This window comes from Mandrillus leucophaeus, unplaced genomic scaffold (genome assembly GCF_000951045.1).
Source record: "Mandrillus leucophaeus isolate KB7577 unplaced genomic scaffold, Mleu.le_1.0 Scaffold109, whole genome shotgun sequence".
Taxonomy (NCBI): domain Eukaryota; kingdom Metazoa; phylum Chordata; class Mammalia; order Primates; family Cercopithecidae; genus Mandrillus; species Mandrillus leucophaeus.
The window spans coordinates 912,967-937,953 of NW_012099098.1; the positions used below are offsets into that span (position 1 = coordinate 912,967).

At 53.3% G+C, this 24,987-nt stretch overlaps 1 protein-coding gene across 2 annotated transcripts in view; it reads left to right on the forward strand.

Annotated features, from left to right (window-relative positions):
- The window catches only part of GOLGA2 (golgin A2), a 20,530-nt gene extending 410 nt beyond the window's left edge, over window positions 1-20,120 (forward strand). The window contains exons 2-27 of one of the 2 annotated variants that reach the window (XM_011987920.1): window positions 1,591-1,713; window positions 2,702-2,782; window positions 7,081-7,185; window positions 7,443-7,486; window positions 7,606-7,669; window positions 8,090-8,149; window positions 8,333-8,413; window positions 9,281-9,319; window positions 9,586-9,636; window positions 9,725-9,818; window positions 9,915-10,021; window positions 12,851-12,909; window positions 13,238-13,379; window positions 14,194-14,283; window positions 14,388-14,495; window positions 14,690-14,777; window positions 15,148-15,485; window positions 15,761-15,874; window positions 16,569-16,814; window positions 16,899-16,974; window positions 17,399-17,505; window positions 17,759-17,977; window positions 18,064-18,166; window positions 18,249-18,355; window positions 18,433-18,589; window positions 18,677-20,120. In XM_011987920.1, coding sequence (XP_011843310.1) covers window positions 1,591-1,713; window positions 2,702-2,782; window positions 7,081-7,185; window positions 7,443-7,486; window positions 7,606-7,669; window positions 8,090-8,149; window positions 8,333-8,413; window positions 9,281-9,319; window positions 9,586-9,636; window positions 9,725-9,818; window positions 9,915-10,021; window positions 12,851-12,909; window positions 13,238-13,379; window positions 14,194-14,283; window positions 14,388-14,495; window positions 14,690-14,777; window positions 15,148-15,485; window positions 15,761-15,874; window positions 16,569-16,814; window positions 16,899-16,974; window positions 17,399-17,505; window positions 17,759-17,977; window positions 18,064-18,166; window positions 18,249-18,355; window positions 18,433-18,589; window positions 18,677-18,891 — 3,018 coding nt within the window. In that variant the 3' untranslated portion in view covers window positions 18,892-20,120. The remainder of the gene's footprint in view (window positions 1-1,590; window positions 1,714-2,701; window positions 2,783-7,080; window positions 7,186-7,442; window positions 7,487-7,605; window positions 7,670-8,089; window positions 8,150-8,332; window positions 8,414-9,280; window positions 9,320-9,585; window positions 9,637-9,724; window positions 9,819-9,914; window positions 10,022-12,850; window positions 12,910-13,237; window positions 13,380-14,193; window positions 14,284-14,387; window positions 14,496-14,689; window positions 14,778-15,147; window positions 15,486-15,760; window positions 15,875-16,568; window positions 16,815-16,898; window positions 16,975-17,398; window positions 17,506-17,758; window positions 17,978-18,063; window positions 18,167-18,248; window positions 18,356-18,432; window positions 18,590-18,676) is intronic. The other variant, XM_011987927.1, reaches the window with a different exon arrangement.
- Window positions 20,121-24,987: the final 4,867 nt, after the last annotated feature.

The following is a 24,987-nucleotide window of genomic DNA, read 5'->3' on the forward strand; positions in this document are numbered from 1 at the left end:
CCCCGCCCTCGCCAGTCGCCCCCGGGTGACTTTGGGCTGGTGACTCCCGGGGCTCCCCGCTCCAGACTCGGCCCTCACCTCCTGCCGCCCCAAACCGGACCTCCCTGGGCGATTTGGGCTCGCGTCTCCAAGGACCTGGGTCCTGGCCCTGCGCTCCCCTCCCCCATCGCAGAGCAGCGACTCGGACGTCGCGCTGATGTTCCCCCCCAGGAGTGGAATGTAGTGACGTCACAGCCCCCCTCGGAACCGTAATTAGTGCGCGAGACCCGCCTTTGATCTTAGGACCCAGTCCCCTAAGTGTTCTCATCCCGCTTCTGGTTCCTCTGGTCACAGCATAAATTTCCAGCTGGAAGGGGATTGGGGACTATGGCACCTAGGAGGGAGAGGTTTCAGGCTGCCTTACACCCTTAACATAGACACTGATAGTGTGAAAAGCCTACACTTCCCCCGTGAGCTCAAAACATTGGCAGTATCTCTGGGTGGCAATGTGAGAACGGGATTGGTTTGATTTTCCCCCAGGCTTCTACTCTCCAGAGAGACTAACATTTTTTTTCTGACTTCCACCTCATATTCGAATTCTCCATGGTTCTGGGACCAGAGTGCCCTTCAGTGGTCTCTGGAATGAGATCTGCTTATCTCCTGTGGAACAGGTCTTGGGAAACTGAACTTGACAGCTTGAATCTTCCTCATATCATCTCAGCCTGGGGTACTTGAAGTGCCACAGGATAAATATCTTTCTGAAGCATCAGTTTCCCTTTATTCTCTTGAGAAAAAAACATTAATGTACTTAGGGATGACAGTCACATAAATTTCTAAGAGTATACCAGACTTTTCTCTGAAATGAGGCTTGGGTTGTCCTCTTTCTGTTGAATTCCCAGGTTCAACAGAAAGGCTGCCTTTTGCCAGGAGGATACATTGTTGTAAAAGTTTCAGAGGCATTGGTGCATTTCTTACATTAACAAACATGTGAGGATGTATGACTCAAAACCACACAGTGTACAGTTCCTGCCGACTTAATGTTCCAGCCCACATTTTAAGATACATATTTATTTTGAGAGGCGGAATGTCACTATGTTGCCCAGGCTGGCCTTGAACTACTGGCCTTAAGTAATCCTCCTGCCTTAGCCTCCTAAGTAGCTGGGACTCCAGGCTTGACTTCTCCACCTCATATTTGAATTCTCCATAGCGGAGTGGAATGTAGTGATGTCGCAATCCCCCTCAGAACCGTAATTAGCGCGTGAAACTGACTTTTGATCTTAGGACCCAGTCTCCTAAGTGTTCTCATCCTGTTTCTGGGATGAGAGGTAGAAAGGTACCTCTGCCTCTGGTTTTGGCCCCTGGCAGCTGCTGATTTGTGGCAAAACCCCAGAGCTTGGAGTCAGAAGACTGAGTTTAAGTTCAATTCTTGCATTTTTTTAAGCCATGGTATCAGTCCCTCTCAGTCACTAAGTGATTGTGACAAGACCTTGTAGACTTGTTGGTGGCGTTAAATCAGATGGTATATATGAGTATTTTGGAAAAATTGTAAAGTAGGATGTAACTGTGGGGGCTTGTAGATCTCATGAGTATTATTGCTCTTCTTTTCCACAGTTGAGAGAATATCAGCAGAGGAACAGCCCTGGTGTCCCTACAGGAGCGAAAAAGAAGAAGAAAATAAAAAATGGCAGTAACCCTGAGACAACCACTTCTGGTGGTTGCCACTCACCTGAGGATGTGAGTCTTGGCTGGCTAGGCTCCTGGGGACAGGGGGCCCAAGGGGCAGTAGAGGGTAATTGTTATGATTGTGGAAGAACTGTTGGGTACTGATTAAGAGTTCTGGGTGTGTATCCTACCTGTCCATCTGCTAGGGATGTGATTTAGGGCAAATCGCTTGAGCTTTTTGGGCCTCTCTCTTCACATCTGTAAAGTATTGTTTTACTTACACTTGTGAAGTTTAAATGAGATTTGTTATTATTGTTGTTTTTATGTTAATCCCTAGTACAGGGCCTGCTGTAAACACCCAGGACATCCAGGAAATGGTAGTTGCTGTTTCATTTTCCTCATCTCCAGTCTCAAGGGGAAGCCAGGCCAATGAGAACAGCCACTGGCCATCAGGCTATCCCTTTAGGAGTCATTGAAAGGGCCCCAGGGTGTGGTGAGGAGAGCCCCAGGCACTAGGATTAGGGGAAGATCTAACTTTTGAGTTCATCTTTGCCACCAGCTTGCTGCATGACCACAGAAAAACCACTTCTTCCCCTAGGCCTCAGTTTCCTCCTCTGTAAGATGACATTGGTTAAGATCAGTGTCTCTCAAACTTGTTTTTTAGCTGGAGCCCCCTTCGTTCAAGTGAACCCTTACTCAGAAGTCTGGTTTTTAAAATGGAGGTGGAGGTCTGCAGCTCTGCTAGATTCACTGCCCACATCCTGGGCCTAAGGAGAAGGGTCCAGTGAGCATATTAAGAGCTGCATTGGTCAGGTGACTCCACTCTGTGTGACTGCATCCTTCAGGGGACTTTTCCATCTATTTGTTTCTGCCCCCGGCAAGGCAGCAGGTGGCCATTTGGAAGGATGGCACAGGCCATGGTATTGATCTCCTCCACTCTTCTTCAGCATTTCGTTTCCCTGAACCCACATCTTCCTCCTTCCCTGACTTTCTTGCCTCTCTCTAAGCCACTTCTACCTTTCTTCCCCTGCCCTTGTTTTTCCCTTTTCGCCTCCTGTAGATTCAGGACATTCTGAAGGTGCTGGTGTCCGACCTTAACCGTTCCAATGGGGTAGCGCTCCCCCCATTGGACAAGTGGAAGGTGAGGCAGTGCCGAGACCCCTCTCTGGCTTGCTCTCTCCAGCTGTGCATGCCCCTGAGGCTTCTCTGGTTTGGGGGATACTTTGCCTCTGGCTTATTTTATGTTGCTGCCATTAACCTTCCGCCTGTTTATGTCCGCTTCTTCACTTGCTTGATTGATCGGGTTTTTATTCTTCCCCAAAATCTTTTATCATCTTGGAGAAGGTGAGACATACCTTAAAGTTTAACAGTTTAAAGGTAATTTGGGAATAACTTTCAGAGGTGTGTGGGATTTGGGGCTTTTTTTTTTTCTTCTTTTTTTTTTTTTCAGAGACAGAGTCTCACTCTGTTGCCCAGGCTAGAGTGCAGTGGCACAATCTTGGCTCACTGCAACCTCCGCCTCCCGGGTTCAAGTGATTCTCCTGCCTCAGCCTCCTGAGTAACTGGGATTACAGTTGCCCACCACCATGTCTGGCTCATTTTTGTATTTTTAGTAGAGATGGGGTTTCACCATGTTGGCCAGGCTGGTCTTGAACTCCTGACCTCAAGTGATCCACCCACCTTGGCCTCCCAGAGTGCTGGGATTACAGGCGTGAGCCACTGTGCCCAGCCTGGGATTTGGGCTTTTGAATGCCTATTGTGGGTACTCTCAGACTAGGAGAGATGGAAAAAAAAAAAAAGAAAAAACCCAACGGACCTTTAGGTTTTGCCCTAAAGGCAAAGATCAGTAAACCACATAGAAGTTAGTGATTTTTTTTTTAATTAATTCACTTTGGTTTAAGAGTAGGAAACAAAGGGTTAAGAGAAAATGAGTCCACATTATAGCTGGAAGGATTGAAGCTATTTTTTCAGAGGAACTAACTGTAAAAGATGTGAGGTTAACTAAACAGATGAGTGACCAAGACGTTCTGCCCCTAACTTCTCCAAATGGACATTTAGCCATATTCACTGGGCTCTTGACAACAAAGGCACTTTGATAAATAAACAGTGGAGAAAATAGATGAACAAGGTAGGCTGCACACCGAGGGAGGCAGACTCCTTTGAAGGAGGCAAGAGATAATTTTGGACCATTCCAAATGCTCAGCTCAGGGGGAGGTTGGTTCCGAATGGACTCCAGGCTGGAGAAGGTGGCATTTGAGGCTGGCTTGAAGATTAAAGGTGGGTAACATTAATCCATATGGGGAGTGGGGGAGGCCGGGGGAGTGGTGAGGTCATGGCCAGAGTGTGAACTCACAGATCACCTTTCAGGAACACAGGGAGTCTGCTGGGGGGCAGGGCATGGGGGTACACAGGGCTAGGAGACAACCTCCTCTGGCTGTGATTTGGCGTTTCCTCCATCTCTGACTCACCTGGGGGACTCTTTCCTGCCAAGCCAGAGGAGCAGGACACAAATAGAGCCTGTTGGAGATGGGTATGGGGAGAGGGACTGAGACAGAGCAGCCTTGGCTGCTGTTAGAGTTGTCCAGTCGTCACACCTGTTACCCTCCGGTTGATCAGGTCTGTCCAGGTGCTGTGACTCACCTTGCCAGCTCAGAGGAGACACTGAGTGGTACGGTTGGGGAGCACAGGCCTAGAAGCGTCCTGTAGCTGAGTATTTGGCTTTTGCTCTGCCAATGGTCCAGTGGATTAGGGGGTCTGCAGCCTGTTTTCTTATGCTCTGAGATTCCGTGCCAGCCCAGGTCCCTCTGTTCTGGAAACAAAGGCCTCGGTCCTCATATTTCCGTCTTGTTGTTTTGTTTTTGTTTTTGAGAAAGAGTCTCGCTTTTTCTCCTGGAGTGCAGTGGTATGATCTTGGTTCACTGCAACCTCCCCCTCCTGGGTTCAAGTGATTTTCATGCCTCAGCCTCCCAAGTAGCTGGGATTACAGATGTTGCACTATTGCACCCGGCCATGTTGTTTTGTATTTTTAATAGAGATGGGGTTTTGCCATGTTGCTCAGGCTGGTCTCGAACTCCTGGCCTCAAGTGATTCACCTGCCTTGGCCTCCCAAAGTGCTGGGATTACATGCGTGAGCCACCATGCCCAGCCCCTTGCTATTTTTATACCTTCTCTATATGCATAACTGTTTCTAATGTAGGTTGTTTTTTTTTAATTTCTCATTTTTATTACCATGTAAGTTTTCTACTCCAGGAATGCAGGCCCGTGATTGTAGTAACTTGAGTAGAGCTGATAACATTTCCAGAAGTAGGGAATAATGGAGAGAGAAAAAATACCTTAATGGGATGGTACATTTTGAGGAGAATAGGCTTTCTTAAAAACTCTGTCTTGGCTACAAGACTTAAAATTATGAAATAACTTGATTGCTCACAAAATAATCATGCTTTGTATGTCAAAAAGTCCTCAGAAAAATGCTTTTTCAGCCAAGTGCAGTAGCTCATGCCTGTAATCCCAGCACTTTGGGAGACTGAGGAGGCTGGATCACCTGAGGTCAGGAGTTCGAGAGCAGCCTGGCCAACATGGTGAAACCCCATGTCTACTAAAAATTACAAAAATTAGCTGGGCATGGTAGTATGCACCTGTAATCCCAGCTGCTCGGGAGGCTGAAGCAGGAGAATCTTGAACCCAGGAGGCAGAGGTTGCAGTGAGCGGAGATCTTGCCACTACACTCCAGCCTGGGCGACAGAGTGAGACTCCATCTCAAACCAAAAAAAAAAAAAAAAAAAAGAAAAAAAAATTTCCCTTCCTCTGAGCATTCCTGTGTCTAATCCTAGAGATCAGTGGGAACCCAGGATGCCAGGAGGGCCCTAAAGACTTGCAGGGTCCATTGCTAGGAGTGCCAGCCTTCCCTCAAAGGCTTATGCCTGGCCAGCAGCTGAACCCCTGCTCTGACCTATTAGATTCAGTTGTAGGCATTGTCAAGGCAACACCAGGTTCCATGGTCACAGTAAACTTGCAAAGATGTAGACAGCTTGGCTCATCTTCAGTTCCACCAGCCTCTGCAGCACTTGCTGTAAGGAGGGAAACAGATTTGGGTTTTCAGAGGCCAGGGCTGAAGGGTCCAGCGAGTACGCAGTCCTTTCCCTGGAGAGAGGTGTAGCCACTTCCCCCAGACCCAGCTTCCCTGGAGAGAGGTGTAGCCACTTCTCGCAGAACCAGCTTCCGTGGCCAGGCCCTGGCTCCCTGGTGTTTTTCTCTTGTCCAGCTTAGCTGATCAGCCAGCTTTTTCCTCTGTCTGCCCATCTGGCCTGTCAGATATTAGAAGACCTCTAGAACCAGAGGCTTGGGTCAAGAGTAAGGCCAGAGCCTGGAGAGAGGCTGGGTGGGGCTCTGATCAAGCAGGTAGGTCCAGTTGGGGGCGAGGGAGAGGCTCCATGTGACCCCAAGTTCTGAATCCTAGGATTGTCCCCAGGTACAATTCCCAGGAAAGAGGCCCCATAATTTCCAAGTTGCCAGGAGCCATAGGGCAGATGTCTTACCTCTGTTTTCTTGGGTGGTTTCTTGGTTGGGTAGATGTTTTTGGAGGTAAGAGGTTGGGGTGGGGGTGGTAGCCATGGTTTATTCTCCTTTTACCTCCAGATAGTTGGGGAGAGGCTTCTAGTTGGGTAACTTTTTTTTTTTCCTGGAAAGGTCTGAATCAGAAACACAGCCAATAGGCCAGGTTCAATAGCTCACACCTGTAATCTCAACACTTTGGGAGACCAAGGTGGGAGGATCACTTGAGCCCAGGATTTGAGACCAGCCTGGGCAAGATGGCGAGACCACATCTCTATAAAAATTAGCTGAGCATGGTGGTGTGCACCTGTAATCTCCGCTATTAGGGAGGCTAAGGTGGGAGCATTGCTTGAGCCCAGGAGGTGGAAGCTGCAGTGAGCTATGATTGTGCCACTGCAGGGGAGAAGGGAAGGGAGGAAAGGAGGAGAGAAGCAGGCAGATAGCTACATTGCCCAGACAACTACTTCCTCATCACCATCCTCTGCCCACTAGGGGCCCAGTTAGGGTCACTCTGCAGCACAGACTGGCCTTCTGGAAGAACAGTGCCTTTCTCCTCCCTGACTTTGGCACACCTTCCTCCCACCTGCTGTGGCTGCCACAGGTCAGTGCCTGCTGCTGTCTTTTGCTGAGCTCCAGAGAGAGCGAGGTCCTCGTGTTCATGAAGGAGGCCGTGCAGCCCCTGCTTTGAGCTTTGGCCATCTGAAATGCTGCCTAGCAGCCCAAGGCCTGGGCAACGATATCCACACCCCTGAGTGGCTCCTAGCATGTGTGACTGTCACTCTGACTGCAGCAACACCTGTCCTACCTGTTCCACACCCTTGTGTTCATGGCACTGAGGCACCTTCTATCCCGCATGGCCCCCTAACCCCCTGCTCTGTTCTGTGACAGACACCCAAGGACAATGCTGATTCTCTGCAACCGTCTGATGACACTGTGTTACCTGGCGGTGTCCCTTCCCCTGGTGCCAGTCTCACTAGCATGGCGGTATCTCAGGTTCGTGCCTCCTCCCCCTCTGCCCACTCCCCTCCTGTACCTACTATGGATTATCTTCTCTTTTCACAGGTAGCTTGTTCCCTAGGGCCAAGGGCTCTTCCTGGGGAATGGGCTGGGGGAAGGCTCAGACTAGGCTTTTTCTTGAGGTCTGGGGATATGGAAGATTGTTGGAATGAGTTTGGGAGCTTGACTCACCCTGTCCTGGGTGATTCTTAGCAGACATTGAATGACCATCTCATACGTTTCTTCCCACACAGAATCATGATGCTGACAATGTCCCTAATCTCATGGATGAAACTAAGTGAGTGTCTCCTGTTGGGGCAGCAGTCTCTAGGCCGAGAGAGTCAGGGAGGCCACTGCCCATGACCTTCTTTCCCATTGAGCCACCTGCACCCCTGACCCCTGTGTCTCCATCCCTAGGACTTTCTCATCAACCGAGAGCCTGCGACAACTCTCCCAACAGCTCAATGGTCTTGTTTGTGAGGTACCTCAGGAATTGAGGCCCAGAGTGGGGTGCCGGGGGAAGGGAACTATGATAGAAAGAAACTGAGGCAGGGATTCACAAGAGAGGGAAGATCCTGGGACCAGCCAATGTGCTGGGCAATGTTGAGGAAGTCGGCTCTTCCCTGAGCTTTCTCCCTTGAAGTTGTGCACATGAAGGAGTTGGACCCTGTGACTGGTTGCATCATTTTATCCTGCTGCAGAAGCACTGGATGAGAGGTGCTCGGGAGGGAAGGATGGTGGGGAAATAAGAACCATGAGAGAAGTTGGCACAAAGGGGTTACGGGACAAAGGGTCCAAGTTAGAAGAGAAAATGTTGCCAATTGCTGGGGAAGAAAGGAAGTCAGAGGGCTTAGACACTGAGGGGACAGAACATCTCCATGTGCACTCTCGTCTCTTATAGTCTACGACATGTGTGAATGGGGAGGGCCCTGCATCATCTGCTAACCTGAAGGATCTGGAGGTAAGAGGCCCTGGGCCGTGGCCCAGTGACCCTGCAGGCCAGCCCTCCAACCTCCTCCCATAGCGGGGGCTGGGTGCCCCTCTGCCAGCTGAGACAGCCCACACACCCCCCAACCCTAATGATTGCTCTCTCTACCTCTCCCCCCAATCCTCCTCCAACTCCTCCTCTCTGCATGCGCCTCAGAGCCGGTACCAACAGCTAGCGGTAGCCCTGGACTCCAGCTATGTAACAAACAAACAACTCAATATCACGATAGAGAAATTGGTAAGAGTCCAGTGGGGTCCCCTGATTCCACGCTGCTAATCCTGGGCTCCAGTTTCCCCTTGGGACCCTGAAGAAAGGGGCAGGGGGCCCCTGGTGCCAAGGGCGAATGGGGAGCTGGGGGGCCCAGGCCTCAGCTGGAGGGACCCCAGAGCACGGAGCATGCAGCATGGCTCTTCTGTTGCTGCCCTCTTTGCCTACTCTCTCTTCTCTAGACACCCTGCTCGAGTCCTTGCCACACATGCCCTGGGATTGTTGCCTCTTGGGGAAGCACTAGCCTGACTGGTTGTCAGGAGCCCCGTATTTCCACCCTGACTCAGTCCTTAATTTGCTCTTGGATTCGGGACAAGCCACCTCTCCTTCTTGGGCTTGCATTTCCTGAGGAGGTAGAGTTAGAGAGTATCAAAGGTCTCTTAGCTCTGAGCGTCGAAGATTTAAAGGCCCACTAGAATGTAAACCTCAGGGCCAAGGGCTCCTGTCTGTCTTTTTCTGTCTGATATCCTTGCTATTAAGAACTGTACCTGGCCTATATGTGCTCAGCAGATGTTTGTTGAATGAATACACCTTTCTAAATCACAAACTGGCAGAGGGTGGGCTTTTCTCACACTCCATCTCTAGAGGTTTATGTTACTGTCCTTTCAAGAGAATCCAGATTCAGACTTTCAGTTCTGTGGCCGTGGGCAAAAACCAACAAAGACACAAATCCCCTTTCCTTGGGAGCCTGAGGAGAGTTGAGCAGTTCGTGTTCCCATTGGGTCTGAGAACTTTGCCTTTAAAATCCATTCCTGGCCCCTGCCTACCCCTTCCTGGTCTGGGGAATAGGGTTGAGGGGGCCACCCTCAGTCACCTTCCTTTGACTCTTCCCCACAGAAACAACAGAACCAAGAAATTACGGATCAGTTGGAAGAAGTAACGTGATTTCTTTGTTTGCTCACAACATGACAGCTGGGTTTGGGGGGCACTCAAATGTAGAGGCCTCAGTCTCGTCTCACCCGCTCCCAGCCTGGGGAAGAAGGCTCACCCCCCAAGATTCCACCCCATCCCCACAGGGTCCCTGATAACCTGGTCCCATGGGTGGGCCTGTCCTGGGGCATTGGTGGCATTCTGGGGGCATGTCCCTTGCTGTGCCATCTCTGCCTCCCCCTAGTAAGAGCTCTGTCTTCCTCTTCCTGTAGGAAAAGAAAGAATGCCACCAAAAGCAGGGAGCCCTGAGGGAGCAGTTACAGGTGAGTGGAGGGGGTGAAGTTCCGCCCTGTCCTCTGGAGAATGTTTCTTTCCTTCTTTTTCAGCACTTGCTTGGGTTTCCTCCCAAAGGTTCACATTCAGACCATAGGGATCCTCGTATCAGAGAAAGCTGAGTTACAGACAGCCCTGGCTCACACTCAGCATGCTGCCAGGCAGAAAGAAGGTGGGAATCTGGGCACCCCATCATCCTTCAACCTGGCACTTTGACAGGCCTTTAGGGTGAGTCCTTTGGACCCCATCTCAACCTCTCTCATTCCAGGAGAGTCCGAAGATCTGGCCAGTCGCCTGCAGTATTCCCGGAGGCGTGTGGGAGAGTTGGAGCGGGCTCTCTCTGCTGTCTCCACGCAGCAGAAGAAAGCAGACAGGGTGAGTCCAACTGCCTGCCCCGAACCCTGGCAGCCTGGCTTCCCAGGTGGAGGAGTGAGCCTAAAGGTCTCTTCTGCAGGGTTGAGTGTCCTGCCCAGAAGGCAGCATGGGCCATTTGTCACTGCTTTTGTGTATGGTTGTTAGAGGCATCCTGGGGCTGAGTCAGCTGCTGTGGGTGGGTTGGGGGGCACTGTGAGGAGTGAACACTGGACGCAGAGCTCAGAGGCCAAGTGCCCGCCCTGCCCTTACCTGGCTGTGGCCTTGGCCAAGTCCTAGGTTGGGGAATGTGGTATTTGTTCTGTGAAGGTACAGAAGAGTATCTTTAGTATGTTACCATTTGTGTAGAGAGAGGGAACGTGTGTGTGTGTGTGTCTGTGTGTGTGTCCGTGTGTCTGTACATATGTACTATGACAATATACATAAAACATGTCTGCAAGGATTCATAAAAAACTCAGGAGAGAGGAGCAGCATGGCTGGAAGATATTTCCCTTCTGTACCTTCAGAGTTTTGGACTATGCGAATGTATGATCCTTTCAAAAATTGAACAAAAGATTAATTTCCCTCTTCCTATCTGTGCCCCCACCCCCAGGGAACAAATGAACTTAGAGAGTCAGATATACCTGGCTATTCAAATCCCAGCTCTGTCTAACTGATCTTAGGCAAGCACTTAACCTCTAATACTACATATTTTTCATCTACAAAATAGAGGTAATAATATTGCGGTGAGCTGTCTCATGTGGTGGTTATGAGGATTAAATGGGATTATTAGCATGGTGCCTGGTGAAACACTCAATAAAGGTTCAAACAGTGGTAGTAATAATGATAATAACAATAGCAATATTATCTGATCTCTCTGGGCCCCTGTTAGCCAACTGTAAATTCGATCTTGGCCAGGTGTGGTGGCTTATACCTGTAATCTCAGCACTTTGGGAGGCCGAGGTGGGCAGGTCAACTGAGGTCAGGGGTTTGAGACCAGCCTGACCAACATGGCAAAACCCTGTCTCTACTAAAAATACAAAAAATTAGCCAGGTGTGGTGGCAGGTGCCTGTAATCCCAGCTACTTGGGAGGCCGAGGTAGGAGAATTGCTTGAACCCGGGGGCGGAAGTTGCAGTGAGCCGAGATCACACCACTGCCCTCCAGCCTGGGTGACAGAGGGAGACTCCGTTTCTAAATAAATAAATAAATAAATATACAAAAATTAGCCAGGTGTGGTGGTGCATGCCTGTAATCCTAGGTACTCAGGAGCCTGAGGTAGGAGAATCACATGAACCCAGGAGGCAGAGGTTGCAGTGAGCCAAGATGGCACCATTGCATTTCAACCTGGGTGACAGAGGGAGACTCCATCTCAAATAAATAAATACATACATACATACATAAATTCACTGTCTTTTCCTGTCCCTTCCACTCTTACCAAGCTCTGTATTTTTTTTTTTTGGAGACGGAGTCTCACTCTGTTGCCCGGGCTGGAGTGCAGTGGCCGGATCTCAGCTCACTGCAAGCTCCGCCTCCCGGGTTTAGGCCATTCTCCTGCCTCAGCCTCCCAAGTAGCTGGGACTACAGGCGCCTGCCACCACACTCGGCTAGTTTTTGATATTTTTTTGGTAGAGACGGGGTTTCACCGTGTTAGCCAGGATGGTCTCGATCTCCTGACCTCGTGATCCGCCCATCTTGGCCTCCCAAAGTGCTGGGATTACAGGCGTGAGCCACCGTGCCCGGCCTTTTTTTTTTTTTTTTTTTTTTTTTTTGAGACGAAGTCTCACTCTGTCACCCAGGCTGGAGTGCAGCAGTGGTGTCATCTCGGCTCACTGCAAGCTCTGTCTCCCGGGTTCACTCCATTCTCCTGCCTCAGCCTCCCAAGTAGCTGGGATTACAGGCATCCGCCACCACGCCCGGCTAACTTTTTGTATTTTTTTTTTAAGTAGAGATGGGGTTTCACCGTGTTAGCCAGGATGGTCTCGATCTTCTGACCTCGTGATCCACCCACCTTGGCCTCCCAAAGTGCTGGGATTACAGGTGTGAGCCACCGCACCTGGCCACCCTTACCAAGTTCTTTTAAAAACAAATGAGACCAGCTGGGCACGGTGGCTCACACTTATAATTCCAACACTTTAGGAGGTTGAGGCGGGTGGATCACTTGAGGTCAGGAGTTCAAGACCAGCCTGGCCAACATGGTGAAACCCCATCTCTACTAAAAATACAAAAATTAGGCTGGGCGTGGTAGCTCACGCCTGTAATCCCAGTACTTTGGGAGGCTGAGATGGGTGGACCACAAGGTCAGGAGATCGAGACCATCCTGGCTAACATGGTGAAACCCCGTCTCTACTAAAAATACAAAAAAATTAGCCAGGTATGGTGGCAGGCACCTGTAGTCCCAGCTACTTAGGAGGCTGAGGCAGGAGAATGGCGTGAACCCGGGAGGTGGAGCTTGCATTGAGCAGAGATGGCGCCACTGCACTCCAGCCTGGGTGACAGAGTGAGACTCCGTCTCAGAAAAACAAAAACAAATTAGCCGGACATGGTGGCATGTGCCTGTAGTCCCAACTACTCAGGAGGCGGAGGCAGGAGAGTCACTTGGACCTGGGAGGCGGAGGTTGTGAGCTGAGATCTCACCATTGCACTTCAGCCTGGGTGACAGAGTGAGACTCTGTCTCAAAAACAACAACAACAACAAAATGAGACTGTGGGCTTGGAGATGCCTTGAAAACATGTCAAGTGTGATTGAGAGTGAAGAAGTGTTACTGTGGAGTAGTTACTGTAGCTATTGTTACTGGTCAGCCAACTGCTCCTCTGCCTGCTATATCCTGACTTAACCTTTCTGTGTTTACAGTACAACAAGGAGTTAACCAAAGAGAGAGATGCCCTCAGGCTGGAGTTATACAAGAACACGTAGGACGGGGGATGGTGGGATGGGAGGTCTGGGGGCCCTTAGCATGGGTGGTGTGCTGGGAGGTGGGGGGTACCGGTAAGCATGGTGAGGTGGTCATACAGGTTTGCATGTGTGCCCAGCAAAGCTCTATGCCAGCTGCGCCACTGACTCATGGTGTAGCCTTGGGTAACTCATGTCTTATCTCTGGCCTGTACATGTGACTTTTGATTCCTGGGGTTCCTTCCAGTGCCACAGTTCTGTGGTTGTGGGGCGAGGGTAGAGGGTGGATCACCAAAGCAGTCCTTTCTGTTCTTTGTTCATTCCTTTCTCTACTGCCTCTGGCCATAGCCAAAACAATGAAGACCTGAAGCAAGAGAAATCAGAATTGGAAGAGAAGCTTCGGGTCCTAGTGACTGAGAAGGCTGGCATGCAACTGAACTTGGAAGAACTGCAGAAGAAGTTAGAGATGACAGAACTCTTGCTTCAACAGGCAAGAGGCTGCAGCCCCATGGGTGGTGGGAGCCCCATCCAGCTGGGGCCATGGTCTAGGGATCATGCAGGGCATGGGGAGGCTCCAGCCAAGAGCTGAAAATTTGGGTCCTTGTTCCAGTCCTGGCGTAAAATCCTCTAGAGAGTGCTAAAAATCTACAAATGGGGGACCTGGGGAATCAGAATCTTGGGGTTAGGGCTTAAAACAATTTTTGTTTTGTTTTGTTTTAAAGCATCATGGGTGAAAACCATTATTTTAGAGATTACATTTATATGGCTAGGTCATGAGTCTGTTTATTTCCTTCTGAGGTTCAAGCCAACACTTTCACTATTCCATGGTAATAACAGACAGTAGAGATCTTTTTTTTTTTTTGAGACAGGGTCTCGCTCTGTCACCCGGGCTGGAGTACAGTGGCGCGATCTCAGCTTACTGCAACCTCTACCTTCCAGGCTCAAGCCACCCTCCTGCCTCAGCCTCTCAAGTAGCTGGGACTACAGGCGATACCACCATGCCTGGCTAATTTTTGTATTTGTAGATACAGAGCTTTGCCATGTTGCTGAGGTTGGTCTGGAACTCCTGAGCTCAAGCAATCCACCCACCTCAGCCTCCCAAAGTGTTGAGATTATAGGTATCAGCCACCATGCCTGGCCTGAGATCTTTTTAAAATTATTTTTTATTTCTAAAGCAAAGAAACGTGACAGCAGAGTTGTATTGACTGAGCTACACATTGAGCCTAGCCCTAGCCCTTTTAAGGGGCACTGTTTGGAACGGCCTGGGCTCCCCAGATCTAAACTTCTCGCTCTCCACCATCCAGTTTTCAGGCCGGTGTGAAGCCCCTGACGCTAACCAGCAGTTACAGCAGGCCATGGAGGAGCGGGCACAGCTGGAAGCACACCTGGGGCAGGTGAGGGATGTAGGGAGGGATGTAGAAGGAAGATGATCCCAGGTGGCCAGGAGTAGGTGACAACCAGTGACAGTCCTTCCTAATTTCTGTGGCCATTCTTGCAGGTAATGGAGTCAGTTAGACAACTACAAATGGAGAGAGATAAATATGCAGAGAATCTCAAAGGAGAGGGCGCCATGTGGCGGCAGAGGATGCAGCAGATGTCAGAGCAGGTGAGACCTGACCCTTCAGCTCCCCCGCAACCTTAGATAGGTCACTTGATCTTTCTGGGCATCTGTGAAATGGGAGGAGCACAGCCAGAGGTGCTCATGGGTCTGGCCTTTGGAGGTGGGGGCAGAGAGGGAGATGGTAGCCTGTCCAGCCACCAGCCCCTCTCCAGGGCCCTTTCCCGCTGTGCTTTGGGCAGGTGCACACATTGAGGGAGGAGAAGGAATGTAGCATGAGTCGGGTACAGGAGCTGGAGACGAGCTTGGCTGAACTGAGGAACCAGATGGGTAAGCTGGGGCTGGGGTAACCTGGGAGCAGGACTGGGGTCAGAGGGCTGTGGGGGTGGTTTAGAATACCCCACGGAGTTGGGTGGATGGAAGGGCTTTGAGGCAGAGGGAAAGAGGTCTGTGCCAGGAGATAGCAAGTCTCATCATCTCCACAAGCCTCAGTGCCCCATCAGCAAAGAGGGAGGAGTGCCCGTTGTCGGCCACCCACAATTGTCACTATTGGAAAGTGGCTTGGAAGATTGGCTAACATCTGGGTGCAAGGAATCATTAGCAGGGAGGCCACGTTTGGGGAGCCTGAGAGGAGCTATGGACCAAGAGGAGGGTTTTCTTTGAGAATCCAGAGGCCCTTATTGTCTGCTTCCTTTCTCAGCTGAACCCCCGCCCCCAGAGCCCCCAGCAGGGCCCTCCGAGGTGGAGCAGCAGCTACAAGCGGAGGCTGAGCACCTACGGAAGGAGCTGGAGAGTCTGGCAGGACAGCTCCAAGCCCAGGTGCAAGACAATGAGGGCTTGAGTCGCCTGAACCGGGAGCAGGAGGAGAGGCTGCTGGAGCTGGAGCGGGCGGCCGAGCTCTGGGGGGAGCAGGCGGAGGCGCGCAGGCAAATCCTGGAGACCATGCAGAATGACCGCACCACCATCAGCCGCGCACTCTCCCAGAACCGGGAACTCAAGGAGCAGCTGGCTGAGCTGCAGAGCGGATTCGTAAAGCTGGTGCGCAGCCCCACCTGGAGAACCTACCCTCCCCACTAGCCCTCCAGGCCTTTGTTTTCCCACCTGTAAAGTGGGGCAGTGTAGCCCTCACGTGAAATGGTACTTCTGGAGGCACCTGTGAGCCAGAGCCCTGCTCCGATGGCTGTAGGGGAGAGGGGATGATTTTTCTAACCTGTCTCCACCCTTCCTGGTGCCATGGGAGGCAAACACCAAGGCAGCAAGTTTTGGGGTCTCCAGCTGCAGTGGGTGGCCGCTGATTGCTTCTCTCTGTCCAGACTAATGAGAACATGGAGATCACCAGCGCACTGCAGTCGGAGCAGCACGTCAAGAGGGAGCTGGGAAAGAAGCTGGGTGAGCTGCAGGAGAAGCTGAGCGAGCTGAAGGAAACGGTAACCCTACCCTATCCAAGAAGTGCTGGGAGGCGGGCACTAGCCTCTGGGGAGGGGTGGTGTGAGGCCAGAGGCAGCTCCAGCCTGGGGAACAGGTGACCCCAGCACCCTCCGGGGCAGTCCTGTGACTGTTTCTTGCTCCCTGCCGTCTGACTTTTAGAGGTGGATAGCCCTGGGTTCCTCTCAGATCTGGACATCATCGTCCCAGCTAGAGGCATGCATTTCCCCCAATCATAGGGAAAGAGACAGTGGTATAAGAGGCTCCTTAGATTCAAACAGGATTCTGGCCTCTGCTCCACTGGTCACCATTCAGCTACTCTGCATCTCTAAGCCTCAGTTTCTTTAACTTAAAAAGGAAGTTAGCATCTTCCTTGCAGAGGTGTAGAGGATTAAATGAGATAATACACAGAAAGCATTAGGCATGTAGCACACTTAGCAGATGGTGGTTGGCTCCCTCTGCATTTCCACCAGTCTATGGCCTACAGTTTAAGTGGTGGGAAGCAGGGTGTGAGATTTGAGGCTGGGAAAGAAGGCAGTAGGCTCTAGGCAAGGGAGGCAGTTACTTAGGCCTGGAGCAAGGGGCCAGAGGTCTGGGCAGGCAACAGAGCCTCACAGAGCCCTCGCTACCCTATTTATGGGCCCCAAATCTGAAAGCAGGCCACCACCTGCCCTCACGCCTAGGGTCTTCCTACAGGTGGAGCTGAAGAGCCAAGAGGCTCAGAGTCTACAGCAGCAGCGAGACCAGTACCTGGGACACCTGCAGCAGTATGTGGCCGCCTATCAGCAGCAGGTGGCCACCTATCAGCAGCTAACCTCTGAGAAGGAGGTGCTGCACAACCAGTTACTGCTGCAGATCCAGCTCGTGGACCAGCTGCAGCAGCAGGAAGCTCAGGGCAAAGCGGTAGCCGAGATGGCCCGCCAAGAGTTGCAGGAAGCCCAGGTGAGGGAGTTGCTGAGGGCAGGGCCCCGAGGGGGATGACCTGAAAACCTCCATGCCTTCTCACTCTCTTTCTTGGCCCCTTAGGAGCGCCTGGAAGCTGTCACCCAGCAGAACCAGCAGCTACGGTCCCAATTGAGCCTCATGGCTCATCCTGGGGAAGGTACGGGAACCTGCTCACAGGAAGAGGAGAGAGCCCCAGGAGGAAGGGGGGACTGTTAGCAGTGTGGAATTGAGTTGGAAGAGACCTTTAGAACAGCTGGTCATTATGCCAACCGGGTGTCCACACTAAGTTCGGCATCATTATGGTGACTTCCTGGGAACAGGGGACTACCAGGTTGCCTAAGGATGGGTGAACTGGCCCAGGTCAGAAATGAAGCAGGTCAGAACTCCCATGCTGATCGGTAGTGGGACTGCACCTGGGCAGCATAGCGAGCTCTTGGCTCTTAAAAAAGAATAAAATAAAAAGCTGCTCATTCCCTTCTGGGGAGGGGCTGGCCTAGGGTTACACAGTGAGGGTGGGGGCAGAGGTGGGCACACTGTACCCTTGTTGGGTTGTCTGATGACCCCTCTGGCCACCCCTACAGGAGATGGGCTGGACAGGGAGGAGGAGGAGGAAGAGGAGGAGGAGGTGGAGGCGGCGCCTCGGCCCATGCCAAGCATCCCGGAGGACCTGGAGAGCCGGGAAGCCATGGTAAGGCTGACTCCCCTTCCCCGGCCTTTGCTGCCTCCCTCTGTGGTCCCTCCCAGACCCCCTTCTGCTCTTGGTTTCCCGGCCTTCTGATTTCTTCAGACTCACCTCTTTCCTGGGAGCCAGTGGTCAGACACCATTTCACCTGGGACCAACAAGTGCAGCCTCTGAGGCCCCAAGGGAAGGGCTGTTCTCTACCTCCCTGCCTGTTCGTCCTATATATCCTCCTACAAGAACGCACCTCTCTTGCCTGCAGGTGGCATTTTTCAACTCAGCTGTAGCCAGTGCCGAGGAGGAGCAGGCAAGGCTACGTGGGCAGCTGAAGGAGCAAAGGGTGCGCTGCCGGCGCCTGGCTCACCTGCTGGCCTTGGCCCAGAAGGAGCCTGAGGTGGCAGCCCCGGCCCCAGGGACTGGGGGCGATTCTGTGTGTGGGGAAACCCACCGGGCCCTGCAGGGGGCCATGGAGAAGCTGCAGGTGAATGAGTCTCTCCTGGCATGGGTCAAGAAGGGTGGGGGCGGGGCAGGTCGCTGCCAAGATGTGACTCCATTGTTTTGTTCCAGAGCCGCTTTATGGAGCTCATGCAGGAGAAGGCGGACCTGAAGGAGAGGGTAGAGGAACTGGAACATCGCTGTATCCAGCTGTCTGGAGAGACAGACACCATTGGTGAGTGGGAGGCCAGGGCACGGCAGGAGGAGCTGCACAGTGGTCGGAGGGAACCCAGTATCTGAGCCCTGTCCTTCCGCAGGAGAGTACATCGCACTGTACCAGAGTCAGAGGGCAGTGCTGAAGGAGCGGCACCGGGAGAAGGAGGAGTATATCAGCAGGCTGGCCCAAGACAAGGAGGAGATGAAGGTAGGGCGTGGAACATCTCTGTGGGGGTGGAGGTGGGCACGGGCACAGGCATGGCAGCTTAGCACCCCTCCCTCCAGGTGAAGCTGCTGGAGCTGCAGGAGCTGGTCTTACGGCTTGTGGGCGACCGCAGCGAGTGGCATGGCAGATTCCTGGCAGCTGCCCAGAACCCTGCCAATGAGCCCGCTCCAGGGGCCCCAGCCCCCCAGGAGCTTGGGGCTGCCGATCAGCAGGGTGGTGAGTAGAGCCCTCGGGAGGGGTGGGCAGGCAGGAGCAAGGGAGGGCTTGCGTGGCGCTCAGAGCCCTGCCTCTCTCTCTCCAAAGATCTTTGCGAGGTGAGCCTCACCGGCAGTGCGGAGGCCGCCCAAGGAGAGGCCAGGGAGGCTTCTCCCCGTGACAACCCCACTGCACAGCAGATCATGCAGCTGCTTCGTGAGATGCAGAACCCCCGGGAGCGCCCAGGCTTGGGCAGCAACCCCTGCATTCCTTTTTTTTACCGGGCTGACGAGAACGATGAGGTGAAGATCACTGTCATCTAAAAGCCGGCCGCTGTCAGCAAAGCCTGAAGAAGGGGGGCTGGAGACCCTGCCCCCACTATATCCCTACCACCCCCTCAGTCACCCCTTTACCCTTCCAGTAGCAAGCATAGACCCCTGTCTAACGGGGGTAGACAGGTGCAGATGAGGTGAAGATCACTGTCATCTAAAAGCTGGCCACTAAACTTAAAAAAAAATTAAAGTTATGGGATTAAAAGAAGTTATGGGATAAAGAAGGTTATGGGTAAGTTATGGTATAGAAGTTATGAAAAAAGGCCGGGTGTAGTGGCTCACACCTGTAATCCCAGCACTTTGGGAGTTCAGGAGGTCAGGAGCTCAGGACCAGCCTGGTCGACATGGTGAAACTGTGTCTCTACTAAAAATACAAAAATTAGCCAGGCATGGTGGCGTGTGCCTGTAATCCCAGCTACTCAGGAGGCTGAGGCAGGAGAGTCACTTGAACCCGGGAGGCAGAGGTTGCAGTGAGCTGAGATGGCGCCATTGCACTCCAGCCTGGGCGACAGAGTGAGACTGTCTCAAAAAAAAAAAAAACACAACACGGGATTAAAAAAAAAGTCAGGATAAAAATTTTAAAAAGCAGGCCACTGTCAGCAAAGCCTGGAGAAGTGGGGCCGGAGGCTCCGCCCCCATCATGTCCCTGCCACCCCTTCCCAGTCACCCCTTTACTCTTACAGTAGCAAATAAGACCCCTGTCTAATGGGGGGAGACAAATGTGTAGAGCCTTTGCCACCTTGGCCAGGGCTGATTCCTTAAATTTCTGGATGATGATGATTGTTATTTAATAGCCAGAGGCTCATAGAATTGACTTGTTTGGAGGAGGCCTGATGGCCTCCTTACTCTCACCAAAGCAATTTTTCCCTCAGGGGGGCTCCCATCTTCTTACACAGAGAGGCAGCTGAGGCAGGACAGTGGGGTTAACTGTAGACCAGGTGAGGGCACGGGCTGCTGGGGTGGCCCCGCTTCCCCAGTGTACATATTGTATCTGTGTAACATTTTGTATATTCCAGGGGTAGGGCAGCCCCCTGTATCATACCTAGCAGAGGTTGGAGCTGGCACATGGGGAGGAGGTTCTAATAATTATTTGGGGCTGGGAAACTTATTTATTGATAGCATAGGACAGAGGAAGGAGGCGGGGATGGGGTCGTGGCACCCTGGTGATGCGACTCCTGTTTATTTTGCTTTTTATTTCGGAATAAATGGATTTAGCCATACTGCTCCGGCTGGCATGTTCCTGTTTCTCTCACTGGGTTCTGGAGTTTGTGCCACTGAACGGGGAGCCCCAGAGTGTCTGAGCCTGCGCATGTGGGCTGTTGGGACCTTCCAGGCCTGTTACCGGTATGCTGCCTGGTGACATCTAGGGGATTACACAGGGACTACCATGGTACCTATGGGGACAGTTTGGCCCCAATGGCCAACAGGCTCAGAAGCCTGATCTAGCGGTGGCCGGGAAGGCAGGGTGCCAGCACCCAAGGTGTCTTCTGTTCTGCCCTCCTGCCTCCCTCGCCTGCCTGAGCCTGGTGGCCTGTTCTGTCTGTCCCTCCCCAGAATGCTGGCCACCCCGCAGGCTCCCTCTAGACTGAGTTAATGGCCCTGCCCCCTAGTGGCCAGAGCCGGCTTCACAGGATGAGCGCCAACTAAGCTCCAGGGACTTTCCAGGAAAAGTGTCCCTTGGAAAGGATGTGGTCTTTTTACCGCCCCCAACAGCACCCTAGTAATGGCTTAGCCCTTCCCCTCCCCTGAGCTCCAGAGAGAACACAACCAGCAGAGGAGACAGTCCCCGTCATCCAGAAATAGGTTTTATTCTCAGCCGAGGGACAGCAGGACTGCTAGAGACTGTCAGGCCACACGGCTGCCTGCACAGCACCCCCATGCTTGGTAGGGGGCGGGAGGTATGGCGGGGGCTGGCTGTCCACAGGCTGGGCATGACAGGGAGGCTCACTGGAGGTGGCACACTTCAGAGGGGGATGTCAGGGGACAGCGTTCTCTTGTAGTTGGGCCACAAGACTCCACAAGGACAGCACAGTGACTGATTCCCAGCGCTAGAGGCGAGGCGGTCGGCCATGTGTAGGTGTGTATATATATGAGTATTTATAGATATTTATAGAACAGGGCAAGGGCATACCACTGAAGGGGCACAAGTTTTCACCAATGGTCACGCCTGGAGGTGTCAGCTCACCACTACAACAGACTAAGTCACAGATGAAGGGGGCTGGCTTTGGGGCTAGGGAAGCCACTGTCAAGTCACAGAACAGCCGTCCAGGCAGGCTTGGAAAGGGAGGTCTCCGAGAAGAGGAGGGATCTGTTTAGAGGTCGAAGGGGGGCCTGGGGCTCTCAGGACGGGATGGACTTGCCTGACCCGATCGGCTGGCAGTTGGAGAGAAAGCAAAGAGAAAACGGGAGAGAGAAAATCGAGGAGAGAGCTGGTAAGGCAAGTGCAGCACACAGCCGGCTGGGGCCGGCCGCACCGCAGCAGGTGGGAGGGCCGGGGAGGGGAGGGTGCAGGTGTGGGTGTGGCAAGGTTCCTGGAAAAGAGGGGCTGGAAGGAAAAGGGGAGGAAGATGGAGGGAGGAGCTGTAGCTTCATAGATATTGCCTGGGGGCTGTGGCGGCCCTCCCCACCCCACACACGCTGGCCTCTCACACAGCACCCAGGCAGGGCACCCACAGTTCAAGCTGATGCTTGGTCCCCTCGGGCTTCCCTCTTCTCTGGTCACCCTGTCTTCCAACCCACCGGCCCAGGGCCACCCCTTGCCTTGGGGAGCCCCACGCAACAGCCACCAGGCCTGATAGAGAAAGAACACTGCTTGAACTAGGAGGGTGAAACTAAAAGGGATGGCTGGAGGGAGCGCCAGAGGCCCTTCTGGGTGGTCAGAAAACCCAGGACCCTCTGAAATGACCCTGGGGGAGGCAGGGAGGGCAGACAGCCGGATGCCAGTGGCCATAGACTTATAAGTCTAAGAGGGGAGCCTCAGCTGGTCGGGGGGCTGCAGGTCGCGTAGGTGAGGCTGGGCCCTTCCTGCTGGGAAAAGCAGAAGAGCGAGAGTCAGTGGCAGGAGAAGGGGGACGGGCTCACTGGGTGGAGCTCAGCAGGACCAGCAGGCACGGTCGTCCCCTTGGCTGAATGGCACAAGTAACCCTAGGAGCAACAGGCCAAGGTGCATGAGCCCCGCTGGCTGGCTACGGTGCTTCAACTGGGGCCAGGGACACTGCCTTCAGTCACACGCTAGCAGCTATGATGGCACCTGGGAGGGAGGGGAGCGGGCTGTGTGTCCCTGCCTGGCCTGTGAGGTGTGTTGTGGGATGACCGTGTGTATGGGACTCTCAAGCTTTTACCCTAGATCACCACTGGATTGCCAGCAGATAGAGGAGGTGGTACCCTGACTATCACCCCTGCTCTGCAGTGGAGTTGGCTCTCAGCGCTGCCAGGCTGGGAGCTGGATGCCTTACCCCAGGAGCATGACTCTGACTGCACACCAGGCACGATGTGCCCAGGATGACATTCCTAGGCCTCTGGCCGCCTCACAGTCCAGCCCCACACACAACCCCCTCCAAGTTCCCAGCCTTTACACAATAAACCACGAGCTCTCTGCCCTCTCTGATGGCTCCAGAGAGCACCCATGTCTGCCAGCTTGGGCACGGAGCCTGTTCCAAGAGTCCCCAGGCTCAGCCATGGAGGCCTTGGGCAGTGGCACTGAGTCCCGAGGCTCGCTGGGAAGGGAGGTGAGAGAGCCAGCGGCACAAGGACAGAAAGAGGAAAGAGCAAGTGTACAGCTGCAGAAGGGAGGGGCGGGGAGCCTGGCTCTGAGGTCCCAGGTGCGTGCCCCGTGTGGAGCTAGTGCAGCGGGGCAGACACACCGTTCATGCAGCAGGCGGTGAGGCAATACCTACCATGGCTGACGCTCCTCAGGGGTCACTGATAGTGATTCTGAAAGACAGCACGAAATCAACATGGCAGTTCACACGCACGGGTGGGACAGGCCTGGGGGTGGGGGACACACACACGCACACGCCCGGGCGTGCACACACATGCTGTGAGGCCCCATGGCCCACATGCACACGCTAACACACATGCCCACAAACAACACGCATACGCCTCCTTCCCTGCCACCTCCCGGTGCCCAGCACCCTCACTGGCCGGCGGCACGTGCAGCATGGATCTGGGGCATGCAGCCACTCAGCACACTGAAGCACACGTGTGGGCAGAGTCACAACACAGAAGCTCACCCGCACACAGAGGCATTTGCACCAGCTCCCTGCACACTCGTGCCTGGCGTGCTCAGAGGACCACCCGTGCTGCTCATGGAGACAGGGCTAGCTCGCTAATGTCCAGCTGTCATTTCTCCACCTAAGAGCCTTCTGTGGTTCCCTACTGCCTACAGCATTGAGCCCCAACAAGTCAAACTCTTCGGACTTTGAAGGTTCTCCATCCTATGCCCCACCCTCCCCACAGAGCTCTTCCTCATTCTGTCTCTGTTCTCTGCTTTGGCCAGTGGCTGTCCTCGATGCAGCCCACACTACACCTCTGCCCACACTGCAGCTCTTTACCCAGATACCCTCCTTGCCACATAAGCCTATCTCAGCCATGCCTCAGACCGCACTGAAGTCAGGTTGCCTTGAAGAAGCTCTCCCAGACTGCTCTTTTCCCCAAGGTAGCGTCATGATTTGCCAAAAGTTTCATGTGTGTTAGCAAGACTGGAGTCAGGCTGGCATCAAACCTTACGTCACATATCTCACACCGCACCATAGACCTGGGTGCCAAATCTGAACTCACGTTGGCAGTTAGCAAAGTGCTCCTACGGCTGCATCTGCAGTTAACACAGCATCCCTATAGCCATTGTCTCCCTCGATCCCCACAGCCACCCTGGGAGAAAGGCAGAATGTCATCATTTGGTAGAAGGGATGCTGAAGCTCTGGGAGGGAAAGAGACATGTCTAAAGGCGCAGGGTAAAGCAGCATCTCTGGACTCCCAGTCCAGTCCTCTTGCCCAATACCATGCTGCTTGCCTCTACCCATCTGCTTTGGTCATCAGAGCATCACAGGGCAAGCCCCAATCCCTGCCTCATTTTGGTTTATGGGCGCTAGACCCACAGCCCTACCCTCCAGCCATGCAGAAACAAAACAGATGCTATTGTCCTGCAGTGTTCTTCCTTAGAGAATGTGGCCAGTGGAAACAGGGCAGACTGGGAATTGGAGTGAACTTCCTTGAAAGAGGGTCATGGGTCAAGAAAGTCAAGCCAAAGGATGCAGTAGAAAGCTTTTCCTTAGAAATCTTTGGGAATGAAGCAGGCTTCAGCCACTCCCATCCCTGCCCCTGCCGCCACCCCTACCACATTGGTTTAGACTGGGTAGGCAGCGGGGGGTGGGGGTGGGGAGGAAAAAAACCATCAGATTGCCCAAGGCCCCAGGCTCCTTCCCCAGCTGCTCCTGTCCTAGCCCGGGCCTGGGTGCCATTCTTACACTCTCACACTCGTGTGCACGCCCACACACACATCACACACCTCTCTAGTCACACAGTCACAGCCTGGTCTCTGCTCCTGTGGGCCAGTGGCTGGACACCCCCTGGGATGGCTCAAAGGAGTCAGGACTGGGAAATGGGGACATCAGGGTAGCTGAAGGAAATCCACACACCCAGAGCAGATAGGGGTTCAGACTCAGACCTAAGGTAGGCTCCGTAGGGGCTGGGAGAGGAATTGGACGGAATGGAGGATGGAGGACAGCAAGAAGAAAGGAGGAGGAATGCAATGTGTGGGCGGCCGCCAAGAGTGAAAATAGAGGGAAGCGCCATGCAAGTGCTGGAAAGAAGGGGGCAGGTGGGACGAGCCCCACAGCCCCCTCCCCAGAAACGACCACCTCCGGGACTCAGCGCTCCCTCGGGGGCAGGCTCCGCCAGCCCTCGGCCACACGTGGCGTGGCTCCGGCACCCAGAGTCCGATTGCCTGGGATGGAAACGGCCGGTTCTGGCGGCCGGGTCCGATGCTCTGGAATCCAGCCCCATTTCCCTCCCGGCCACGCCCGTCCGGCAGCCTCTCCAGCCGCATTCAGCCCCTACTCACCTGGGGACCCCGGGCGGGGCGCGGTT